This window comes from Pyxicephalus adspersus, chromosome 1, assembly GCF_032062135.1.
Source record: "Pyxicephalus adspersus chromosome 1, UCB_Pads_2.0, whole genome shotgun sequence".
Taxonomy (NCBI): Eukaryota; Metazoa; Chordata; class Amphibia; order Anura; family Pyxicephalidae; genus Pyxicephalus; species Pyxicephalus adspersus.
The window spans coordinates 39,319,115-39,346,991 of NC_092858.1; the positions used below are offsets into that span (position 1 = coordinate 39,319,115).

Consider the following 27,877-nt stretch of genomic DNA (forward strand, 5'->3'; position numbering starts at 1 on the left):
CCATGTGAAATGTTGTCTCGGTCCAACAACCAAGCCTTACACCTCATTCGCCGCTTCTTCTCAGCGTCCTCCTCTTCAAGCAGACATACCAAAGCAAGAGCGGCTTTCTTCTTCCTTGAGAACACTTTGAAGGGCATATTGCACATAGGGAGAAAGGAAGAGTGTGGTGAATGGCATTCGTTTTATCCGAACGTTCGTACACAGTATTCACTTCCTGTGGTGCACGTCACTTCCTGTATCGTTCAAACGATCGCATCTGTCGTGTGTACAATATCTTTGAACAATCGTATCGTTATCTGTATGTACAGGATCGGTGCTATACAATCGTTCGCAGATATCTTGCAGGATCGTTCATCGTTCGTTTACAAACGATAATAATTGGAAGTGTGTACGCAGCTTAAGTAATGGGAAAGTCAGTGCGCTGAAAGATTGTTAGCTGGTAATCTTAAATGAAAGATTTTAGGCTATGGACACACGTAAGATCGCTGTTGCTGGAAATGATCTTTTTTGATCATTTGCAATGGCAGATGAATAAATGAGGGCTGAACATAGAGAGTTGTGCTGGTCTATGGAGATAGGAAGGGGGAGGAGAAACTAGCAGCACCGTACTGTGCTCTTCTCCATAGGAATGAATACTGGGTGTCCCCGATCTCTCGTCATCATAATGGACTGATGGATGACGTTGGGGTACCGCTGTTAATGTGTCCAATTTTCAGCAACCTATATAATGATAATGTTAATTGCAGGCATTGCTGATATCTGACTTTATTTCAGTTCAGACTTCTGGTAAAATTAGTGAGTCAGTGACACACACAGGAAATAAGAACTGGTGAAATATTGTATAGCAAAAGCTATACCATCATCAGGCTACTTTATACCAAAAAAAGGGAATTGAAACTTTTGTTTCAGAAGTTAACAGTGTCTGAAAACCTTAAATGGAGAGAATAACAATTAATAACATTACATTGCAAATTGATTTGTATGGCGAGTATCTGTGTCATTTTTACACTGACTACAGATGACACAAAACCTTACAGCTCTATTGCTGTAAGTACCTAAATGTGACTTGGTATCAGTCTTGTTGGGGGAAGGAGAAGCAGCACAAGGAGCCAATCAGTTGTATTGTGCTATCCATGTGCTTGGAAGGAATCTGCTGATAGGAAGGGAGAGTGGAGTAGAAAGAGCTAATCACTCTGCTGCTTCCTTTCCTCCTAGGGCTGCCATCAGAAATTTCTGGGACCCCCCCCCCTGTCTTTAAACGTTCCAGTATTCCATTTTGATCAGGGTACAGTACCCCTTGTCTCCCTGATGCCCCCCCTGTTCTTACTATCCATAGACAGGGGGAGGTACAAGACCTGTAATTGTATTAACTAAATCATATAAAAATCACGTCGCCTTCCCTACTAGGCCTGTGTAAAGCTGCATACACACATGCAATTATAGTCGTTGGAAAGGATCTTTCACCATCCTTTCCAACGACTAAGCACTGCACAAAGCAATAAATGAGTGCTGTACATACACCACCGTTCTGCTCTATGCAGGGGGGGTTGGGACGGAACAGTTTGTCCTGTTTGCATTTCTACAAAGTGAATCATTTACATTTGAAACCTAGAATTTTGTTATAGATAGTAAATGTTCGGTTAAAACCACAGGCAGTGGGTGAGTGCCAAGATTGGTTTGTAGTGATCACAAGAGCTGGGATCTCTATCCCTAAGTAAAGAGAACGTTCATTTTTCCCATCCCATTCTGCTCCTGATTCCAGAAATTCTCTCTGTTCTCATCTGTATATGGAAATGATTTTCCATCAAAGTCTGGATTTGATATAAAGAAGAATGAATGTTGTCCTTACTAGGCTTTTCCTATTAAACAGCTGAATATGTCATGACATTCTGCCAAGTAGTATGAAAGTAACCAGTCATGCCAAGAATCATTCTTCATTGCTCTCACGCATTTACAAGTACAATCTACAAAGGGTGATGCCAAATAATAGGCAAACCATCCCCCTCCTATTGTGTCTATTAGTCTGTCATTTGCAACCCCTAATGTACAGCGCTGCGGAATATGTTTGTGCTATATAAATCCTGTTTAATAATAATAAAACCAGGAACTGCCCAGGAATGCTCTATCAGTTCACCTTGATTTGAGTACAGGGCCACTAATAGTGTACTTCCTAATTCTTCAGTCTGATTGGTGGCTGTGGAAAACATCTTTATAATAAAGTTTATGCAATACAGCAGTGACTGTGATGTGAAATCTCTTACAACACAGGAAGTGATTCCCAATTGCTCAGATTATTCCCAGATATTTAGATTATCGTCAGAATAGAGAAGGTTTACCAGATTCAGCACAACCATGGTTAGAACTGTGCTCCTGTTTGCATCACAAAGTTCATTTTTTTCATTTTGTTGGAGTGTGCCCTAATCTTTTTTCCTCTGTTTATCAGTGTGATCATTTTAAAGTAAATCTGTGGTATGTAAGGCAAGCTCATAGTTTTTGGAGTAGGTGGGGACATTGTAGAAGTTTCTCAGCACGGCTGAGAAAATGTAAGCAATGGAAACTGACTGGTTTGGGCACTGAGCATTGGAAAGTCTAAAAACAGTTCCTTGGTTTCATAGAAGCTGTGTAGAGGCTGATTGGAATTGGGCCATTTAACCCTAATCCGTACATCTGCAGGCTGTTCAACATCTGTATTCATCTGTGTGTACTCAGAACAAACATATTGGGGTTTAATTAATAAAAGAGGGAAGCATGTCCATTTTGCAAAGTGAATTAGGCATTGCTAGGTGAATATTCACTTTGCAAAGAATACTCTGCAAAGTGAATATCATGTGCAAGGTCAATGCAACGCTTCTTTGTTGCTGGGACTCTATGTTTTTTGGAGCAGCCTTCTTTGTTTTCGTACAGATGTGTCCAAGCACATACTGCATGTCTGTAGGTATGCATGTCTGATTGGATCGCTATAAATATTTCTTAAACCACAAGTACGTAACATTACCACACTAATTCTGACACTGGAATTTTCTGTTTGAATCAGCCAGCTCATGTGACGTCATGTGCACCCGGATGTTGTTTAATTTTCATTATATAGGTAGCGATTCTATGAGTAACAGGGGGCTAAAGTTAACACTGAATCTCAAGCCTATGGTAATTAATAAAACTATTACTTAATATATGAGGTTGTATCTAGTGAAGATTTTATTGTATTTGTAGCTTTTTGCCTATTGAACTGGCAGACATACAATAGTCATTAGTTGGAGAATCTACAGTTGTAATAATATGGCAAGGCAAAATAAGTAACAATGGGGTTGATGTACTAAAAACCGGTTACCAAATAAGAATATTTACATTGGAAAGTGATTTTCAATAAAGTCTATGGGAGGTGAATCCTCCATCTAAAGGACTGAATGTTTTCTTTTGAGTGAATGTTCCTTGGCTATTTTTGAATACGGTAGGAACATTTAATCCTAAGAAAAAAAAGCCTAAGAAGCCTCAACAAAGAAATTCTTTTATGGCTACTCAGCTTGAATTTCAAAAGGAAAATTTGCAAATAGCAACACTGAACAGCAAAAGTTTGGCTCAAACCCAGTGTTGGATTCCACCCAAACCACAGCCATAGTTATCTCCCGCTCAGAAAGTGATCAGAAAATGTCAATTTTGTTTCTATTTATATGATGAATTGTACCTTGGATAAGGTTGTAAGTTTTTGTTCTCTCTTTTACACACAATATATGTGATATGAATGATACAACACAACAATAGATGTTAGTTCCTGGTATACAGGTTTCTCTTATTGTCGATCTTTCTTGTACATTCTGCGGCCCAAATCTTCAAATTTATTTACAAATGTATTGGGATTTTTTTTTAACAGGGACAAATATAGAAAAGGTACCTGAAAAGATAATTCATTTTGCTCTGGGAGGATTTCATTGCAAAACAAGAAGAGTCAGCAGTGTGTTTTGACTACACCTCAGAACAAACTTTAATTACTTCCCATAACTGGAGACTGGTGGGTCAAACTGTAAATATTTGTAGTTGGACTGGTTGCTTCAAGGTAAAACTGATACCGTTCTATTATTTCTGAATCCTAATAATGAAATATGATTGTTTTTTTTAGGAGTAAGTTCACGCTGGTGGTGAGGTTTTGGTTAGTTTATTGCTTCCTCAGGGCAGGGAGCTGCTGTATGCCATGTGGCATCACCTGGCCGCAGCTCGATAGAGAATAATTAGGGCTAGCAGTGAGCAGTTCTAATACCGCTTACCATTGTCAGCTTTCCAATGTGCAGAAACTTGTTCTGCTGTGAACGAGCGTCTAGCAAGGTGCCAGTGACGGGGAGCAATGCATGATCACTGGATTCCAATGTAGGTGAGAATCTGCCATAATAATGTGTAATAAGACCAGACAAAACTTTTTATATAGATTGAGAAAAGGTTAGAAACACTGCGGGATATGTACTGCTATCCAGGGTTTCCTCCAATCACTCCCTCTTTAGACAATGAGCATGCTAAAACAAAGGGAGGGAAAATATCCAACAGCACAGACAGAAAAGTAAGTTTTAGTAAAGAAGAGCAAGGCTAGAACATCTGTCAGCACATTTTTGTTGTCTCTGTTGCAGGTCTTAGCACGTTTTTCTTGCTGCTTCCGTGTACCTTTCTCTACCAGTTCCTGGAAGACAAACCTTACTCAATAAAATCACCTTTGTATTACCACAGAGGAAGTGGAGAGGGGTTAGGTCTTTACATTTCAGTTTGTTGTTTTGTACTATGTGTCAGTATTTGACTGGGTGTCAATGAGGCAGGAAGTATAGCGAAATCTTTCCACATAAGAGGAATTCAGAGAGGTTTTGACATTAAAATAGGATGTTGGCTGGAGAGCGGCTTAACAAATGAATCCAACCTTTCATAACGCATAACGTACGTTACAAAAGTCTTTACATCTGCAGGCTGTAGGACACAGGTTTGTGTCTTAAGATATGGACCCCATAAGAATATATTTGACTAAATGTATTAATAAAGGTAATCGTAACATTAATCATTTTGATTGATTTGGGCAAAAGTCTCCTAAGTTTTAATAATGAATTGTCCTTCTGGATCATTGAACATCTGACCAGTATGACCACTATTGTTTCTGATTTGGGGGGATGCAGCAGGATGCCGCTCGCTTATTTCGCTCTCTATAAAACGGAATATCATTGTTTGCTCTTCCAAACATGGTGCTACAATGAACACTAGCAAAAGCTTATTCCAAGCTCAATGTAACTTAGTCATAGAATCATCCAAAATGTGGAATTTATGGTTGATCAGGAACAAGTTGGATGTCCCCTTGTGTGGCTTGTAAACTTTTCCATCAAATTGTATTTGGAAATGGTTATCACAACATTTATTTCAGATTAAAAGTGTCATTGGAAGTGCTAAATGAAGTGCATACACAATGCATTTTACCCAGGACAACATTCAAGCTGCAGATCCATGCACTTCATGTAAAGTTTTTGTGGAATCTGGCTAATTTATTGTCTGATTTAATAATTCTGATAAAAACTACAGTATTTCCTATTTAGCCACTGTTTGCTTGAAGTGTGTTTTAAAGTACAAGTTCGCTATTTATTTTAAAACCTCAAGCCCCATTATTTAGTACCCTACACCATTCTAAGCCAACCACCGTAAAATCCCCATGTGTTGTACCCCAAGCCATGTCTCTCCACTGTCACTCAGGGATCTCCACTACATAGGACTAGTGTTGTAAAACCTTTGTAACTCTTTCTCCACTCCCTTCTCCTCTCATGCTGGTATAATCTCCATTTCCTTCCTGACACATCACATATCACTTTGTCTACTCTGTATGGGGTTGGTAAAGATAAAGTTTTGCATTGCTTAAAAAATTCAGGGTGACTATCTTTGGAGGATATGTTGCAGGATCAAGATATACCATCCTTGGGATCTATGTAATTATCACATTTACTGCATTATTTATTTGGGGTTACACATTATTTGCCTGTTGACTTCCTTGGGGAAGGAAGGTCTTTAGCTATCCCTGTGAACCATTCCCTTTTCTTGCTTGATACAGGGGCTTCTACCGCTCCCTTGAGTTTTCTGGACAGGTGGGAGACTGACTTTCACCTAGTGCTGTAGAAAACTGCTAACCCTCCCTCATAAAAAAGTAATAAATACCAGGGAGTACAAACTATTTAAATGGGGATATGGAACTCCTTTGCAAATGCATCAGGTTTACTTCTTCCTTTCTCTAGATGTGGTTCCTCCCTTGGCAACATGCTACATATGTTTTGCCCTTGTTTCCCGCTTCATCATTCCTGGACCAAGTTACATATCGCTGTGCAAAGGCTTACTGATTTTGTTATCCAAGAACATCTTCTTTCTTCCTGCTCCATTATCATGAGATACCCATCAAGAATGCTATTTTCATCCAGGGTTCTTTAAAAAAGGCATAATTTACTAATTATCAGTGTAATTAAAGCATTTCCCCCTCTGACACCTTATGAATACATTTTATCAAAATCCAAAATTTATCTCAAGGATTCCTTTGGGATAAAAATTTCAGAGTAAGTCGGTTCTGGTCTCTGGTCCATATGGTAAATTCTGACCTGTATCCCTGAAAGTCACCATCTCTAATCCCGATTCAAATGAACAAACTCAATGACATTGAATTGGAGGATCATACCAGCTCCATTAGGTGCTTAAACACCAAATTTAGTGACCCTTAGTGCTATTGGTTTGGCTTCTTCTGATGAATATAAATCACTCATATGGGATTATTTCTTGACTAGTTGAATCATGTCTCTCTTTATATTGGCTACATGGTTGTGTTTGGTTTTTTACTACCCTGAGGCATGATTTCCACTACCGGTCCTCCCTCCTACTCTCCTCTTTCTGTTCCCTTTCTTCTATGTTCCTCTTCCTCCCTGCTCCCCACTCAATTCTTTCTAAAAACAGTTGCAGACCTACAAATAAAGTTACATATGTGTCATAGTTCCTGGCAGAGTGTTTTCCGGTTATACTCCTTACACTTTGTCCTTGAGTGACTTTTTGTTTCTATGCCACAGTTGATAACTCTGTTTGATTTGCTATGTTTCTGTTTGTTGCACTTAGTTGTACAATTTCACTTCTACAACCTTCGTTGTGCAAACATACATGAAATTGCTGAATTTATTCTCTTCCATGGTAATATGTTATGTGATGTACTGTGGGCTGCTTTATTGAAAAAAAGAATTTATTTTAAAAAAGAGCCCTGACTCAGCGTTAAAGCGGAAGTAAAAAACACGTTTTTTTTGCCTGATGCAGAGGGAGCTCCAAGTGCCGACATCTTTTCCTTTCTTCTTCTGCGTTTTTCCTACGTTACTACGCAGGCATGAGATCGGGTGACGTAAGTTGGAGAACTTGCCGTTCTCATTGCACATGCGTGAGATCGGCAATTTTTTGTTTTATTGATAAAAGGGCTTGGGCATGCGCAGAAGGAGCAGCCAAGAGCCTCCCAGATGCGTGACGTAGGTATCCCGGGAGGATTTGCGCGGCGATCAAGAATTAGAGGGGCAGTGCTGCACCTTTTTTTTTTTTGAAAAAAAAAGGTGTTGCACTTAAAAAAAAAAACACCAACGAATAAAATGTTTAATTTAAATAAAAGGCCTGTCTACCCATTTATGTAAATAAAAATTCCGAGTTTAGGTAATAAACATGGAATCTGCTTTTTATTACCTATATAGTAATTGCAAGGCCTCTGTAGTAAATTCTTTAACTATTTTTTATGTTGCTGTAGTTAAAAGATGAATTTTAACCTGCTTTTGCCTTGGTTCCTTCTTCCCCCAAGCATCAACATTCTAATGATATTTTTAAATCGAACTTCTTCATTTATTTTGATGAGTTATATTTCTTTGTGCAGTTGACATCACGGCTGGTGTAAGGGATGATGAAAACATTACAGACCCTTTCCACACGCAGACCTTACTCCAGCATGGATTGTGAGCCAGTCCATGATTGAGAGGAAGAAAATCCAATGTAAAGAGTGGTCCTGGGACAGTAAAGCAGGAGAGGAAGGGCTAGATAATGCTTGATGTCCCGGTGGGCTCTATCTAGCTTGCTGAGGCTTTTAATTCACACTGTGGGTAGCTGACTGTGTGTAGCGCAAGAAGCCTATACAGCTGTGCAAGAGTGCAGGTAAAACTATGGTTCAGCTCCGGGATAATTGACTGCTTGCACTTTCTTTACTTTATTTGTCATTGTAAATATATTATAGGAAATAAGATAAAACCTTATAAATAATGGAAGTCTGTAGTCACAGGTTAAAACGGCCAACCATGGGATGGAATCAGAATGTGTAAGGCAATAAAATAGGAAAAATAGGAAGAAAATAGGAAGATGTAAGATTTTTACTTCCACTTATCATTTGTTGTTTCAAAAAAAGTTTCATTTTTCTTCATAAGAATGTCCCTCTAAATCAGTAGACATTTGGAGTATAGTGCAAGCATTCTGGCAATAGCAAGAGACCCCGATCTGTGTCATGGTTCAGACCTCAATAAAACTTAGTGGCATGATTGTTATTTTCACAAGTAGACGTTGTGGTTTGGTTTGAGGCCTTGACTTTAACTGCAAACGGTGCAACTGTTTCCGGGACACATGGAGTATAAAATCATGTTTACATTCTCTCATGCCATTCACTCTATTTTGCATTTAAACATGTGCACATCCAAATAGAAATAGCAGTGTTTGCTTGTAATTCAATGGGACTTTGCTAATCTGCATTTAAAGTGTGTTCCAGGAAAACAATGTCTGTCAGCATGAGCTGTAAAGCTACGTACACACTTCCAATTATTATCGTCGGAAAACGAACGACGAACGTTCCTGCACGATATATACGAACGATCGTATAGCACCGATCCTGCACATAGAGGTAACGACACGATCGTTCGTAGATATTGTACACACAATAGATACGATTGTTTAAGCGATAGAGGAACTATGTGCACGACAGGAAAGTGAACGGGCGTTTGTTCATCACGCATGCTCAGCCCATGGACGATCAACGAACGACCGTACACACGAACGATGTTCAACGATCGTCGCCCAATCCGATCCGCCGGTCCGGTCATTCGTTTCCAACAATTTTCCTCGTTCGTCGGCGTCGTTGGTTACTTTTTTACGAACGATTTTTTGCCCAATCGATCGTTCGTCGTTCGATTGGAACGATAAAAATTGGAAGTGTGTACGCACCTTAAGCTATTTCTCTCCATTGACCGGCTTTTAGTTCATACTACTTTCTAAATGAAGTGTGAATGTTTCTTGTAAATAATCTTTCCTATCATTATCAGATATCCACACCCATAGTAAGTTTGTAAGAACTGAAAAAACTATTTATTTGCCATCTCTTTGTCCCACCTACAATACTGACCTAATCCACAAATACACCCCTAGCTGTTTTCTTTGCTCCTCAAATGACCTACTGATTACTTCCCCACGCTTTTATAACCTCATCACATGGATGACCCCAAGACTTCTCTAGAGCTGCTCCCACACTGTAGAACTCCCTTCCTTATCCTATTAGGTTTCCTCCTACTTTCTGCATGTTTAAAAGAGTCCTTTTTGAAGCTTACTCATCTTCTTTTGTCTTCTAGCGCTCACTACTTACCCATCTTTCCATACCCCGTCCTATTATATACTCTTTTATTTTTATTGTAATGCACTGCACCATAATGCATTTGCAAAGTGCAAAATAAATGTCACTGCACTGCTAGTCATGTGCTACCCTATGTAGGTGTGACGTCTGCCATAAAATTGGACTTGAAAGGGAACCTGTACTTTGCATGATTTTCTATGAAGATACTGTAGGCCCGTAGACAGAAAGAAGCACAGATTCATCCACAACTTTTTTGAGGTTTTATGTACATTTTATTTGGATTCTAATACAAAGAAAATATTGTAACACTATATTATTGTACAGTTATGCCTTTTTTTTGCCGAAGCTATTCTTAATCCAAAACTTCATTTCTATGTTCTCTAAGTTAATGCTTAATGCATATTATGAATGCAAACTAAACTTCCAAATCCGAATATTTTGGTTCTCATTCAAACAAACAAAAACACTGGGTCTGATTTATTAAAGCTCTGCAAGGCTGGAGAAGATACACTTTCACCAGTGAAGCTGGGTGATCCAGTAAACCTGGAATCAATTGATTTTAAGTAATTTGCTATTTGTTAGCAAATGTATTGAATCCTGGAGCATAACCATTCCAGGTTTGCTGGATCACCCAGCTTCACTGATAAAAGTGTATCTTCTCCAGCTTTGCTTTAATAAATCAGGTCCATTGTTCCTTTCTATGGCCACATTAAGTAATTAGTGGACATACGTAAAAAATATCTTGTTGAAGCATATTTTAGTGTCATACTTCCTTATTTTTTTAAAAACATTCCAGATCTATACATTTCAGTAATACTTAGTAAAACACGCATTTCAACATTTTTAGCATTCCAGTGATGATCAGGTTTTTCACATGTATAATAATACAATTGGGGAAAGAAGGATGACAATATGAGCTCCTACACTGGCTAACAAGATTGCCAATGATGCCAACATGGGTCCAAGTATAGTAATAGTTTTCCTATTTTTTTATAAACCAGCAATTGGTATTCATTTATAAAATAATTTAGGTCCAAATATAGGGAATCCAAAGCAAGCTCTTTGTTGGCTTTTTGGTCTTTTAAAAAAACTAAGATATAAATCTAAGCTGACTAATAACATAAATGTAAAATTGCAAAGTTAATGTTTAATAAGTAAAGTAAGTTGCATTTTAATTTCCCTTTTAGTTTGTTTTTTTAATTCCCATTTTTCTTGGGTATTTAGAGGATGCTCAACATCACCCTATTCACTATACAAAATGAACCTTGACTTTCCTAGTGACCGGTATCTATTTCTTCATTTTGTGTCATTTTCATGTTTCCACCCAGGAAAGGAATCTCCCCAGCACAGACAGGTTACAAACAAATACTGTAATACCTCATTACAAAATAGACATGGTGATTTACTTACTAAAGTCTTTGTTTAATTATTCAATCATTTAAAAAGCAGATTACTGTTGATTTATTCTGAATGTGATTAGAAAGGTAACAATGTATTGATTTTTATAAATTGCCTTTGTTCCACTGTATTAAAAAAAAACAAAAAACATTACATTTTAGCTGGAGGTCCACTATAATATTTATGCAAGAAAGCAACAGTGCACTTTAAACTGGATCAGCCAATCAAATCCTATTTGTCTAAGTAGGTAAGAAAACACATTGGGCCTGTTTTATCAAAGCTCTCCAAGGCTGGAGAGGATAGTTTCATCAGTGAAGCTGGGTGATCCAGCATACCAGGAATGGATCTGGTCCAGGATTCAAAACATTTGCTAATAAATATCAAATTCATTTTAAGAAATCCATGTTTCCTGAATCATGCAGTTTCACTGATGAAAGTGTATCCTCTCCCGCCTTGGATAGTTTTATTAAATCAGCCCCATTATATCTGATTCTATTTCTATTATTGATGTCATTATTCCAGTCCAATAACATGAAAATGATTATCTGCATTGTCAGGAACCACTCTTACTTCTGCGAGTGCACAATTAATTGCATTTTGTTGGAATGTATTTACAGGTTAAAGCTAAAGAATTTGTTAGTTGTCACATATACATGAACAGTCACACATGTAAGAACAAATTTTCAAGGCAATACCTGCTAAACTGGACGCCAATTGTCAGTAAGGGGAGGGGACTCTGGCAGGTAGGGCTGAACACAGGGCTTGGGATCAGTGTAAAAGGAAACAATAGCTGCTTCGTACATCAGTTTTTTTCTTCTTTTCTCAAGCAATTTTCATTAAAGGATTACAATCTTTTTTTTTCTTTAATTAACGAATTACATTTTTATTTGTTATTTCAACACTATTACTGATGAACATTTAGGAAAACAAGCCTCTATCATGTAAGTATTCTTGTAAATGTATTTAAAATACTTATTAGGATGTGATGAATGATTACATTGCAGAACTCTGCAGCTCGACTTTAAAGGTCAAAAGTAACAGTAAAAAAGTTAGAGGATTGATGGAGTTTGGTGTCACCCCTTGAATTTGCATGGGAGCACAGCTTCAGATGTAAAGAATCTAGATAAAACATTGACGAAAACATTGAAATAATTTATCTTAAGCTAAATGATCTGGAGACTACGCGTCTGTAACTTTAAAGCATATAATATTTATAAAGCATAGTTACCTTATTTTTTTTTTTTAATTTCATGGTTTAAAAAAATCAGATCCTGCCCTTTTTAAATTGCATTTAGCTCCTATCATTAGTAGATGGTCCTTGTACTTTCTAATTTAATATTTTGTTAAAATAGACCTGTGTTGGAGTCATGACATGGTGCCATGGGCATTCATTTGTCAGGAGCTCCCGTCATTCTCTGCCAAAATCTTCTTATACGGGAAATTGGCCTCTACTTTGTTTCTGGACTCTCCGACCATGTACTTACTGTGATCCCTGAATTATGGAGATTGCATATGGGCCTCGCTCACAGGTTCTGCTCACCTTGCTGGAAGCCCTCAGATCTCAGTGAAGCCCACCGGGACAAGGCGGATGATTCCGCACTCTCAGCCCTCTCATCGTGGTTCCAGAGACTAGAACATGACTGCTTATATGATCCGCAGTCACTTTCCCGCATGTAGAGCTTGTTGTGTGGGAGACCTGCACCTACACAGAGTTATTTGGAGTAATTTGTTAGTAAGATTAGGAAATGTTGAGAGCCTCCAGAAGTTCTAAAAATGTTCTTCTCAATGTTTGTTATAAGACCATTTTGTTTAGTCACTATAGTAATCATTTGGATGTTCTAATGTTCTTGGAACTAGCCCATGTTTTGCTCTTTGCACTTATATCTCCCCAGTCTGAAGTTCGCTACATTTTACATGGATAATATAAAAGGAGTGCAGCCACCACCTGTGTAGAAGTGTCTGCTTTATGCCAAGCACCTTGATATCTGTGGGAAAAAAATAATCCCTTTACAGAAATCTGGCATTATCCCTCCCAGAATTAGAACTCGTCAGCAGAAAACAAGAGCATTGCTGATTGCAGAGCTATAGGTCTGACTTTGAAGGGGCATGTTGAACCTCTACAGCAAGACCACTGCTTCCCCAGAAAGAACAGAGGTCTTATTCGGAAGCAGAGTAACAGTTTTAATACTCAGTCTGTCACTGCTGCAGAAGGAAATTAACTGTTGGACATTGAACACCTTCAAGATGGACCTGGATGGTATTTTAATGATTTATATAGAACGATTAAATGAGTTTTAATAATGATTCCTGGGGCATAAAAGTTATAGTTCAGTAAGGGCCTGTTCTCATCTGTAAAACACATCTCACATTCCTTTCATTAGTACAGTTATCATTGCACTGCATTAAGACTCATTTTTCTGAATTACCTTTTGTTATATGGCCCGTTAAAATGTTTAATAAATGCATAAAAAAACAGCTATGATGCATATCCTTATAACATCATCACCAATTTCTGCTCTGAAGCATTCCCTTCTTACATACGTGTCACACAATCCATTAACAAAACACAATATTACACATATGTACAAAATGCCAATAATTGCACCTTGATGCTTGCACATGCATACAGCACACGTCATATAGAATATGTGCATACTGGCACTAAAGAGAAATGTCTTGATTTTACACCTGTATGGACTAAGGAAATTTGCCCAGCTGTAAACTCTACAAAAGATATGAACAAATAAAAAGACATTTGTTTCTTTATTGATTGTGAAAAACGTTGGCTCTAAATAATTGCAGAGTATTGTTCTACACTGAACAAATCATGCCATATCTAGAAAAGGAGTGCAATCAGCTTTGTCACCTGAGTCGATAAAACATATTTGAGGAAATTTATCAAAGGCAAGCATGTAAAACAACCCTTTCAACGCAGTGTATGTAAGGCAAAATTGTTTTCACTATTGGATAATAACAGAATTGAAGCATTGATAGGTTTCTCTTGCTGGCTGTGACCTTTCTGTTGATTTCACTCTCAGAATGGTGACTTCTGTCTCCAGTGCAGACATTGAATGGAAAACATGGAGTGTAAATCATACCTTTAAAAGCCGGACAATGAACCTGTCTGCTTCCAGTTGCTGCCTGAAATGTAAATCTGCAAACACTAATCTCTGTCATAATTTCTGAGGCTGCCCATGTATTAAAAAACGTTGTAATTCCATTGCAAATGAGTGAAACTATGAATTTCTGTTGTACCCCACAGTGGGCTCTTTTAGGTATGGTGGGACAGGATGGTTGTTCTCACTCTACACCTTAAACGTTACCGGTATATATAGAAAAAATGTTAGCAATTGTTGTTTTTAAGGCTGTACTTGTCCCTTGAGACCTATTAATTTACCAATTTAGTCTTTTATTCCTAGAAAATACCAAACTTGTTGCAAAACTGTTGTAAAACCTTTAAAAGGACCTTTTTCTTACTTCTTCATAATAAAATGTTACTAGTTTAATGTAGATATATATCTAGTAATTATTCATGTTTATCTGGACTTGTTCTTGTACTGTTGAAGGAGTTGTGAAGCTTTCTAAGCTCCTTTATCAGTTCAATCAGTGTGGGGAAAGACCATTTATATCCACTTAATTCACTATAGAATGTGACACTGCAGATATTGAGTGTCCAAGACACTTTGATCTGATGTATGTAGCCTACATTCCCCATAGCAGCTGCCATATATACAATTCTTCTCCCTGACCCTGGCATCCCTGGAGTTTGTAACTGCAATGCTTTATATCAGTTGATCAAAAATGGCAGACAAGTGTATTCTGCTATGGAGGAGGGCGGAGGTTTCCCTATGCTCTGTGCATTATGTTTTCCTTGGCTTTCTAAAAGGTCACAGTCATCACTCATTGGAAAGGTAGGTCTGTCAGGGGGTTGTAAATAATAACTACTGCTGCCCCTGGCTGCTTTATAGTTTAATGATAATCATTATACACTGAGCCTAGCGCTGTCGACAGGTAGGGTGTCATGGTCACCTGTGGACATTTCCACTTGTCAATGGTAACTGGGATTTGTCCGACCCAGTTGGTGGACCAAAAGTGTTGAGTTTTTTTAGTCACCTTGCTAAATCTATAGCTCTCCAGTTTTTTAAGAGTTAACCTTCCAGAATACTATGCTCCAAGTACTGTAATAAAATTTATTCTTTCCTGGTCTGGAAGCCCTAAGGGTGACTGCGCTTCACCAACCTGCAGAAGGAAAAGCTTATTGTTGTACTAACATAAAACAGATATCGCGTATAATAATATTTAATGATATTTAATCAGTCAATGTTTCAGGTTTTTTTCACTTGAAGAGTAGTAATTAGAAGAATAAACTACCTCAATAAGAGTTCTGCTGGCATGGAAGAGTTGTTTGAGTTGGAAGTTTTAGGAAATGGGATTCTTTTCACTGACCAGCTCCTAAATGACCCACTTCATGCTAAAAAGCATTAATAAAAAAGATATCATTTAGTCACCCCTGATCTCTGGTGGTCTCTAGTGATCCCTAGCCAGCCACTTGAACACACACACTGCACATGTGACAGATGGCGGCATATAGCGGTACTAAGACCACTCTAAGGCCGCCGCAGGGAGATGCTACCTTATCCTTTGTGTTTACAAAACACAACATTTTTTCTGCTTTATTAATTTTTTTTAGACTTTCGTAGGAATATAATGCTTATTAAAAAAATAGGAAGCTATAAACTGGTTATTATTAGTCCAGGGGTTGGGCAGGTCCCTGAAAAGGTTTTGCATCCAAGCCTGGCTTTTAGTTAAGCTTCTGGGTGTGTGAAAGCTTCAGAGCTGAACTCCAAGCAAACCTAAATACACAATTCATATCAATTCTCAGTCCTAAGGCTAGTTCTAATATTTACACACTTCTTCCACAAGTCATGGCCATGTCTGATAGGAGAGGAGGTAGGAAAGTTCTTTGCCACTTTGTAAAAGGAAATCTTTTTTCTTTACTTTTAGATAATGCTGGTAGGGTTAGGCCCTCTGCTAAATTTCTGTTGCTGTGTCCCTGATGGAAACATTCAACCATCTATTTGTCCTAAACAATGTTACTGAAAAAGTAAGAATAAATCCTGAGTTTAGGAGGTGTGTAGGAATTTATGAAGAGGAGAGTGGAGGTGTTCCACAGTCCTAATACACTTACTGTATGTCAGTGCTGTTCCTTCATAGATAGAGGACAGTGAGTGTTGTCACCCAGGAACAGGAAGTGTTTTGCCGTCAAGATCCCATGATACTGGCCCTGACACTTGCTGGGGGTTTGCCATTGCTGCCCCTAACAGTTACTGATAGTTATAATTACTGGAAATGACACCAATTACTGCAGTTATTATTGTTGCCACTGAAACTAACAATGGGGCTTATTTTTCTCCCACAATCTCTTTATCCTCAGATCTTGTTTTGTTAAACCATAGAAAAATGAAGAGAAAAGATGGTACACGACAAGCCATACACAGTGAAACATTATCCACATATACAGTGTATTAATTTAGAAATCCTAGTACTTTGTAAATCATATATTTGCCCTTCATTTTAACTAACACAAAGTGGGAACCAGTTATGCTTCATTTGAAATCATCTACATCTAGCTCTCTGGCCTTTGCAGCGATTGGTCCCAGGTTCGAATCTCGGCTGGGGCACTACCTGAACTAGGTACAGAAAACTATTACTGGCTGCAAGAATCTGGTGGATAAAATCAATTCATCCTATTTTGTCATCGTCATAAACTACCTGTCTGTGTTTGTTGAGCCTGACAACATCATGTGGCAAAATATCCCCAGGTTGTGCGCAGTGTCATACAAGGGTCGGAGAACCGGAGAGATTTTGTTGTGCAGTACAGTATGTTAATGGAAAATCAGTTTGCCCAATAAAATCTGTACAGCTAGTAGAACGCTCATCTGTCTGACAATCTGACAATTTCACTACTTAACATTACGACTTATTACATATTCCTCTGTTATGTACAGAAAGCTTGAGACATCTACAGTGCATGGACATGTGTTCTGCCCCTACCTGTACCAATCTGCCCAACTTGCCTCGTCTACTAATGCATTTTTATCACGTAAACCTATATATTGCTTCCTTATTGTGCTTAATAACCGCGTTCTGCACCGAAATCACGTATTTTTGAAATAGTACTGACGTTCTGCAAATGGGATCAGTGACCTACAAGAACACATAGGGACTTTTGTTTTCTTTATTACGGTACGTGTTTCAACCATTAATATGTTTTGTGACTTTGGGCTATGAAATGCTGTATTCATTCCGAACTCTGATTATTATTCACATATTTAAAAAATGCAAAGCAGGAAACATGGTGTGAAAACAAAACCAGGGATAAAAATGCTAAAAGAAATAAAACATCAAAACAAAACTCAATGTACTATAAGGATAGTTTCCTGTAACCATTACAATGCTTGGGCAAACTCAAATCTTTTTATCTGGAGTGGTTGCAATTTCTGATTTTTTTTGCAGCTTCAAATAATACATTTAACTTTAGCACATTTAACTTTATCAAACAGACATGATCTTTTTTTTTTAGTTATATGACTTTGGAAAATAAGCAGCACCTTTCTAAAAATAGGGATCCTTATCTAGATTTGCCAATTTATTGATTTTGGCCTGAAGTACAAAATCCTCTAAAATAATGTTTTCAGAAAGCTGATGCAGACTAATTTATGAAAAAGATTTAATAATACATTGAAAATGATGACTTTTGCAACAGATTTGAATAAACAATCATTAAATCTTCATTCACACACGCGGTAGATAAAGGTTATATACTTTAATAGAGTTGGAAGGTAGTAGCAATTTTCACTGTTTTTTATTTGACAAAATAGTTCTGTAGTGATTAAGGTCGAATGCCTTCCAAAAGACTTTTTTGTTTTGGATAGAAGGGGAATTAATAGCAATTGGAGTATGGTTGTTTTCTCTCACTTCTCTCACTTCCCTGCCAGATATTGTTTAAACATCTGTAATTATGACAGATATGGAATGTTTTACCGTATTCATTCGAGAAATTACAAGTTTGGGATAGAGTAATGCTTTAAGGTTTAGGTATATTTTGGAAGACAAATGTTTAAATCCCAACTCTAGGCTTCACATTTCGCCTTATTCCTCCCACAACATTAACCAAATGTGTAAGCTTCAGTTATACCCTACGGTATACGGTACGGTATAACCACCCTAAGTATATTTTAGAAGATGCATATTTAAGTCCCAACATCAAGCTCCATATTTTCCCCTAGACTGCCTCCAGCTGTAAGGGGTATGTATAGGCCAGCTATGTGACTCGAAAAAAGTATTTAAAACTAAAAAGTTCTTTAAGGTTTTAATCTAATTTGAAATATCAGTTTCTGAATTGAGAGTACCGTAAGTTGAACTGTGCTGACAGCCCTTGATAAGGGAAGGCATAATGCCCTCCTTTAGAATAGAATTCTCAGTCTTTAGGGTTGGGTGATCCTGAGTGTCACTCATCTGTGGGTGAAATCCGAAGATTAAAGGTGAGTATTGAAGCTAAACAATACTGTTTTTAGAGGGGGTCAGGTGAGGACATGTATAATAAAAAAAATACATATTGGACTTTTTGAACCATTCAGTAATTCCATCTGGTCCCATCCATTATAACTGGATTTTGAACCTGATAACCCATTTACCACATCTTTGCTGATGGTGATAGGAACTAGCCACTAACTGAACACTTCTGCAGCAAATGATAGCAGAAGATGACATGATTATTCTTCAATGGTGTAAAAAGTGACAACACTGATAAAAGGAGTTTCAAAAATGTCAGTTGGGAATCTTATGGGTTTCTGCAAATCCAGTGTATTAGTGTGCTGGAACATCTGAACAGTTGGATTCTCTCTTTTCATGAATCGCTCTATTGTAAAGGCAGAAAGCATTTTCTTCAGCAAGCTGCAGTACAGAGGAACATTTATCTTTTCATCCCACATCAGTAAAGCAAGTATACAACGTCACATCCTATTATGCCATACATCTCAAATTGGGGACAGAAGAAGGATAATGTTTGTGTGAAGTTTGGAGATACATGGCTACAAAAAGTGAAATACAATACATATCTATGTAGAATAGAATAGAGAATATGCATAAAATACATCCTATGTATATACCAGTGGATATGTAAATATCTAAATCGGAGAATTTGGAGAATCAACAAGGTACAAGGGTTACAATTCTTTATATTAAACTACTGACTACTGTTTATTTTTAAGAAACATTGGATATACAGACTATGAGATAATACACAAATAGGCCCTAAAGTACATTTACACTGTTGTATATGTACTTGAAATGAACCTGTATACTATGCAGAGCACATCAGCAAATTATAAACACCATTGTAAATGTATTTAAAATCAATAAAAATAGATGTAAACCCAATATAAAAATCTCATATGTGTGCAGCTTTTTTTTCTTTTTGTATAGCTGTACAGGACCACTGATACATATCCATGTATCCAAATTCCAGGATTAGTAGAACCAAAAAACTCATTCTCAAATAACCAAAAAAATTATAGATGCTATCATTGGTGACAGTTTCAGGCCCTACACCTTTCAAACCCTCATGCATCTCTACATGGTATGTAACGTCTCTGACTCCATCATAGACAGAGATGTTATCTGTACTTCCTTTGGTGCAGAAAACCCTGGATGGATCCTGACTGTTTTCTAAGTATTTTGAATCCTGTGACCTTGGTTCATCTTGGTATCAGTAAATGATGATGAACACTGTATATATTGATTGATTTTATATCATTTATATAAACGAAAAGTACCCAGAATTATATCCAAGGCTTGGATCAGAATAAATAGGGATTATTATTATAACAACCCAGAATAATAATTCAACAATTTAAAGTTGTAGAAACCTTTTACACCAAAGGCCCCTGTTGTTCTAGGTAAAATTTAACCAGTATTCCCTTGCAAAAAAAATCTATTATTCTTCCCAGTGGACTATGTCTCCTACCATTGTTCCATTCCATTGCTGAAGGCTCCACCAGTGGTGGACGCAGACATCCAATACTCCTGGAATGCTGAATTCAGAAAAGTCTGATGGAGGCTGCCACACTAGAATGGAGGGTAGGTTGGAGACACATGTCATTGGAGAGGTGAGTATATTAGTTCTTCTATTGCAAGAAATGACAGGTTAAGGATGCAGACCAGACATGAGTAGGACTATTAAAAAATATATATATATATATTTGTTCAAAAACTATTATCAGTGATACAAGTGGTTACATCAGTATCTCATCAGGTTGAATTTTATAGTACATATTCAGCTTTAAACAGAAACTCTCCCAGCCCCTACAGTGTGAGACCATAATCATAGATATGTAATCTAGCACATGGCACTGGCTTAAACAAAAAATGATAAATGCTTGATGTAATCTTTTATCTCTGTGCACACAAATGTACTAATAAAATGCTTTTATTTTATTTCAGAATGCGAATCAACAGGAAGCTGTGCTTTGTGCTGGTGGTGCTGGTTCCAGTAAGCTTCTTCTGCTTCCATGTGTTGACCAAGTCTGACAAAGTGGTGGCGGTGTGGAATAGAGAAGCCCCTGGGAACATTCTGGATAACACCATATTACAACCGGAAAGCAAATACTCTCACATATCCTTGAAATGGAAAGATGATGTTTTGGAGTATGTATGACTGACATATTTTAAGCAGCTTCTGTTTTTCTAGTGCTGATATCATGATTTATAATACCATGTTATATCAGCTATTTACGTACCTGCACATTCTATAACTTCCATATTTAACTGCTTTGCAGCATGTACTGTAATTACATACTTGTGGTCTATCTCTGGACAGTCATCCTAACCCCTGTGTTTTCCTGTTTGCCTGAAATACTGTTTTTTGCATTTGGTAACTAGGGGAACGTGTGGGGCTGATAGAAGCTGTGGTTGGTATTTGCATGTTAGCATTAAGCATGTTCCAAGATGTTCCAGCTCCACCGCAGCAAAGCAACAAGGTCATTTACCTCCAATTTAAGAATGTGGACAGTGCTGGCTATCATTGTCTTTTTTGCTCTGGAGCAGCGGTCGCCAACCGGTGGTCCGTCAGAAAATTTTGGGGGGTCCGCGGCTCTGGACGGTGTAGGAAAAGGACCCCGCTGAGGGGACACACCGGCCAGAGCCGTGGACCATGTACCCCAAGCAGTTCCCAGGCTCAGGGAAGTGGGCGGGCTGTGTCCTTGCACACAACCCGCCCACTCTCCCGTTGCAGGCTCAGATCTGTGATGGGAGAGTGGGCAGGGTTATGTCATAATGATGTCACTCTGGGGGAGGTTTCTCCCCCTTTGAGTGACACCCAGGTCCCCACACATGCGCGGTTTGGAGCGGGTGATTTTAGTGGTCCGCGGACCTGAAAAGGTTAGCGACCGCTGCTCTGGAGGGCAGATTTTTATTATATATTTTATTAAATTTATTATATATTTTATATATATATATATATATATATATATATATGTATGTATATATATATATATATATATATTATTATTATTATTATAGGGGAATTCTCTATTGGTTGGGATGTAAATAAAGCTGGTCATTACAGTTATTTATTTTCTACTGTAGCAATGAAATAGTACTTTTCATGAAAATCATTCTCGTAGACGCTATAAAAAATTTTTACTATTGGAATTTTGCAGTTGATGATTTGAAGTCGGGGTAAATTAATAAAATTGTATATCTTTGCAGACTTTTACCAAAGAACAGTTGTAAGTGTGAAGCTGAGGCCACTCTTAACATTCCTTTTCGACAAGAGCTCATTGGAAAACCATTTGCGGTTGACTTTTCTAAGGCTGTGGAACCTTCATTATTTGAGGATACCTACAGACGGAGAGAACAGGAATATATTAACTTCAAAATGAGGTACAGACACAAGAATTATAATAATTGTACAGTTTTTTTGTGAAAAATGGTAGAAGAACCAGTATAACTAAGCTCCTAAAATGTTTCTCATACACTCATTGATTTGTACTAAAGTTTGCCTTGCACCCACCATTGTGTAAATAAAGATTCCACAGACATTATACCCTTGTCCTTTGATGCTAGAAGAGGCAGGTATGTTGTCTCCCTCTTTACACCAGCATTGCAGATAGTGCATGCATGATATTTAGTATATGTAAAGATATAGACCAGGGGTGCCCACACTTTTGGGGCTTACAAACTACTATTAAAAAAAACAAGTCAAAATGACCTACCAACAATAAAAATGGACTGTGCGTGGTAGAGTTTATTTTGAAAGGCAGGGTTCAGCAATCTACTCCGTTGCCCTTGTGATCTACCGGTAGATTGCGATCCTTGTATTGGGCACCCGTGATATAGACAATTGTCAGGGGGCAAAAGTTCTACAGAAAATAATAAAACACTGCAGACATTTCATAGGTGTTATTAGAGACTGACACCTGCTGAAGGGGACAATAAAACTATGCAAAAAAATGTTTAAAGCACAGAAAATCAGAAAATGTTTTCTGCTGCTACAGGTACATCAAAAGTGAAAAGGTGATAACAGGATGGTTATCAGGTGGTTCTGAAATTTCTCCCAATATGAATGATAACTCATAGTTTAAAAATGCTAAGAAAATACATTCATTTAAATTCTAATTTTTCCTTAAACATTTGAAAACAAAGGCTAGCTTCAGATTATAAAAGGTAATTTTTATTAACACCAAGGGCTCTATTTATAAAAATGGGAACCTGGCATTCCCTCAAACATTCCCTCGTGGGAATCTTCCTGGTCCATGTGTTTCAAAGGTAGTAAATTATTCCCACAAAGGAATATCTGAGTGAATGTCAGATTCCCTGTTTTAAAAACAGGGACTGCAGATTTCTAGTACAAAGTTTTTTTATTAGCCACAATTAGTTTACAGAATAGGTTGTCATTTACTTAAAATACCTTCTGGGAATTAATTACTGATTCCACGTTGCCAGGCATCTGCTGAAAACATGTTGCTGCCTGTTCCTGGGAATATTGCACACTTAATGATCCTAATTATTTAGGATTTTTTGCAAGCTATCTCCCATGGATTTTATTAGAGTAATCTTGATGAACTAGACCCAGGCATGTTTGTCCATCTCTAGGTAATATCCAATCTAGGCTTTTATTTTGCCATCTCTGTCCCATTTCATGAATTTCCTAAACTGTTCAATAAACTTTAAACTTTCTACTACAAGAAGTGGTCAAAATCTTTCCAGAAAAAAAAAATCAACTTTCAAGTTCCCTCACTGTCAGTTCCAATGATGGTGGTTACCAGGACTGAGGGAAAAGAACTTACTAGTAAATAAAAGCACAGACAGCCATAAATCCTGTGGAGGGTTCTAACTTTATTCTGTTAAATGAAAACTTTTACCAGCATTGGCAATCTGACAATATCAGGGAGAGAAATTCTTCCAGAATATGATGTGTTTAAATTAACATACTGTTTACATACATTTTATGAATGCATCCCTCATGAAACAGATTTCACCTTGTCATTGTTTAATCAACGGAAACCATAATGGAGTAGACATGTATGAAAGCCCACTCTACTTTACAACATTGCTGCCATTGATTTAGTTTAGTTTATACACTGATTTCTTGAGGTCCCATCACAGAATTTTAATTAGATTGAGGTCTGGTCTTTGACTGGGCCATTGCAACACATTGATTCTTTTCCTTTTCAGCCATTCTGTTGTAGACTTGCTGGTGAACTTGGGATCATTGTCCTGTTGAATGGCACTACTTCAGCCAAACTTTATCTGTCACACAGGTGCCCTTATTAGACTCTAGGATACTTTGGTATACAAAGTAATGGTAATGGTAGACTCAAAGGGCCCGATTTATGAAAGCTCTCCAAGGCTGAAGAAGATACACTTTCATCAGTTAACCTGGGTGATCCACAAATCTAGAATGGATCTGGTCGAGGATTGAAAGCATTTGCTAACAAATTGCAAATGACTTTTAAGAAATCCAAAGCTTGCAAGGTGGCAAGGTCATGTAACTGCATAACATGGCAAGGGTTCACTGGAGTGCACATGCCTTCTATGCCTGCTAGGTTACAGCAGGGAAGCTCTAACCCCTCTTTGCTAATTGAGTAGTTGTGAAGGGATATATTGCCAATGTACCATGTACATCCAAGGACCTAAAAAAATGAACACTATTTAAGACGTAGACATGGAATATTTAATCACTTATTACAGTTGCATTTATCTTTTACTTGCAGATCCTAGTTTGTAATACGTTACATTACATTTAGCTCCTCAGGATATATATGTTGTAAAATTACCTCCTTATCAATCATTTATATAACAAATGAATTATTCAAATTCTCTATTGTTCTTTGTGTATGACATTTAATGTATGAAAAGTAGATAATATTATCATGAAGATATTTTAAATACAATTTCAAGGAAAATTGGGACATGCCATACAATGATATATACCCTGTGGATGAAAGTACCATCTACCTGACGTAGGTTTCTTTATACAATTTGCACAAAAATTTCTGTTTTAAATATGCTGTTTGAATATTATGAAATTAAACATGTCTTCCTAAAATCTTCTGAATGATTTTTGTTCATTTGATGGTTTAATTAGATATGGAAAAGTGGGAATAAGGGATATACTGAGTAAAACCTAGCAGCAAACCAAACAATTGTTATATACTTTATTTGATTTATATAAATATTTTGAAATATTGTAATTTTGTTTTCCAGGTCATACAATCCAGTAGACAAGTTTATTGTCGCTGCAGCAAACTCCCCATTGCAATACCCAGTACAAGGCTTGGAGGTGCGTCCACTAAAAACAATACTCATACCAGGTAAGGGAAACATTACTAACCAATAAGGCTGGCCGTACATTATTGGATCTGTCCTAGATAGAGGTACACAGAATCATGGCACCCCATACTGAATTTTCTCCAGGGTGATTAATGCAACAGCAATGTACGGAGGGGGGATTGGTCGTATTTAAATTTTCAAGCATTGCTGTATTGTGTATTTTTTCTTGTAAAATGTTTAATGTGACACTCACAGCTAAATTATTGTTCAGTGGACCTGGCTGTGTGCTGATCCACTGTTTAGTGGTATGTTTGCACAGTCATGTTTTCCATTTTTATCATTTATGTTCAAAATAAGCTAATCTGCAAAAATGTGAAATCTTACCTGAAAAGGGTTAAGTCGTGTAGATTTGGCTTTTCCTGCAGTGTATTTGTAACACAAAACCAGTACATGCTAGGGCATGATGTTGAAGGAGAGGCTTTAAAGTAGAGTACACAATGTTATCTAAAGGAAAAGGGTATGGCCATTGGAGGTAGGGCTAATTTAATTGCCTCTAGGCACCACAAACCCGTGTGTTCTGAAAGACATGTTTGGTTTTGCTGAGTGTTTCCCCAAAATCATGTTTCACCAAGATCATGAAACCACACCTCCTGGAGAAGTCTTACCATAGGTTTTCTAGACGGAAAGCCAAAATGAACCTAGCTTCTCAAAGAGACAAAAAGTTTGTTGTTCATAGAGTTAGCAGGTAAAAATAAAGGAAAAAACAAGCTAATGCAACCGCTACATCTAAGAACTGGTAAACTGTAAAGATTACATATGTACCTTTTACCTACATACATGTTTTGGTTTAGATTGTTAGGTTTTAATTGCCACTTAGTTCACAGCTATACATACTGCCATATTGGTATGGATAGCATGTAACTGCTTTGCTACTTGGTCATTGGGCGCTAAGCCACTGGGCTTTGTCACAAGACAATCAGCTCCATCAAGAGTTGGAGCTTCCTTTTATCTCTTCGAGCTACTGAATGGAGGAGTGGTGGAGCATTGATTAATGAGTATGTGGAACTAGGGAGGGTAGCAGTTTAATGAACTTCTTGCTTTGCTTGGCAAACCACAACTTCCCTTTTAGCGTGTTTTGCCAAGGGTGGCATTTTAAATATACCGTATAACCATGAATTAGTTATTCATGAGTTATTTTCAGGAAATCTCACCTAGCCTGTGCTTGCATGTTAATGTTTGCTTGGTAATTAACGCTCAACGCCTATAAAAAATTCACAGTCATTTCATGAGATTATGTATTCTTTTCCCACACGATTACAATTGTTAACAAACACTGCAAAAATTCTCTTCCCAATAAAGCTGCGTACACACTTGCAATAATTATTGTTGGAAGCGAAAGAGTAACAACTGATTGTCCGATAATTGTTAACAAAAAGTGCACAACGACTGACCAACAACACCAATGAACGGGGATTGTTGCTGGAAACGAACGATCGTCCCGGTGGATCTGATTGAGCGATGATCGTTCACTATCTATTGTGTGTACGGTCATTCAGTGATCGTGGATGGTTCTGCAGTACACTTTATCCTTTACATCATTCAAACGATCGTATCTAGCGTGTGTACACTATTGGTGGATTATATTTAAACGATCGTATTGTTACAGCATGTACAGAATTGTGCACAATATGATCGTTCAAATAATTCGTGCATAATCGTTAGTCGTTCGTTTTCTAACGAAAATTATTGCAAGTGTGTACCTAGCTTTAGTCTCCAATTGATGAATACTCAGCCACCCGACACACCTTATAACAACATCTTGCTTGGACAAATAGCAGCATAGAGACATTTTCTACACCACTGGATTGTGACTCGTACCACCATTAACTATTTCATAGCTGCCCTTCATGCATGTTAGAGAAGACTTTACACAGTTGTCTAACTCTCCCATCATCAATTCAAGTTCGTGGGGAAGAAGTAATACAACTCTGGAGGCTGTGGCACTGCATAAGCTGATCAGAATCATACACTGGTAAATGCATGCTGTAGTCAAAGCTAAAGGGTGATCCAATGAAAGATTAGAGTGTGTCTTTTTTGGACAGTGTATATTGTGGAAATTAGTATCTTTTTATCAATGTGACTAAATAAAAAAAATAATATTTTTTCTTACGCAAAATCTTGAGCTGTTTGCAGCACTAAAAGCAACAAAGCAGCTCTGAGTGGCCACAATGTTGCTTTTGGAAGAGTAGTTTTGGGAGCCAGGAAAGAAATGTTATCAATCCTTCTTTGCATACAGTAATGTGTTTTACTACAGGAACTAGATTTCAAAAGTAATTTCTAAGAAGATTAATATATTTGTTCAAATGATCTCAAGGTATACACTCTCTGAGTTTTAACAAATGAGCCACTCCCTTAATCAACATTACATAAACAGAATCAATAGCAGATGTGCCTTTTCAGAAAAGTTAGTTTGAAATAAAAATGCCTGGTTTTCTGTTGTATTTGTCTATTGCTGGCTGTATGTTTGGCAGCTGTGAAAGCTTTAAATTGATTTTTATTGAAAAAGAAGCTTTTAGCAATTGCCCAATATTAGTTTTGTAATATGTCTACTGGTATTTCAGTGGTTTTAAGTGTATTACTGGCTGCACAAAACCACCAAGCAGTTAAAATACCGGGTATAAAGTTTCTGTAATGCTTTATTTTTTATTATAAAGCAATAAAATGTTTTCAAAATTGCTACAAATTTGGCGAGTATGTTTCCAACTTTGAACACTCTACCTAAATGCTTCTTACTTAGAGTGCCATGGAACCCTAGAGTTCCCCCAGAGGATTTTTGAGCAACAAGCAATTTGTGCCCCTTAGGTCAGTTTACCTGACACCAATGATCTTTTTGGCTATCTGTAAGGGTGACATTCTTCCCACAGGCCAGCAATGTAAGCAGGTGTGTAGTCGTAAAAAAGAGGGGGCGCGGTACTATCCATGGTAATCGCGCATGAGTATCATTGGTATGTAAACATGCCCGCC

General features: G+C 37.6%; 1 protein-coding gene across 3 annotated transcripts in view; it reads left to right on the plus strand.

The window, feature by feature from the left end:
* B4GALNT1 (beta-1,4-N-acetyl-galactosaminyltransferase 1) overlaps positions 1-27,877 on the plus strand; it is a 63,846-nt gene that overhangs the window by 14,466 nt on the left and 21,503 nt on the right. For 2 of the 3 annotated variants that reach the window (XM_072407261.1, XM_072407277.1), the window contains exons 2-4: positions 20,522-20,725; positions 21,788-21,961; positions 24,788-24,894. In XM_072407261.1, coding sequence (XP_072263362.1) covers positions 20,523-20,725; positions 21,788-21,961; positions 24,788-24,894 — 484 coding nt within the window. In that variant the 5' untranslated portion in view covers position 20,522. Of the gene's footprint in view, positions 1-11,797; positions 11,959-20,521; positions 20,726-21,787; positions 21,962-24,787; positions 24,895-27,877 lie in introns of those variants that run through there. The other variant, XM_072407270.1, reaches the window with a different exon arrangement.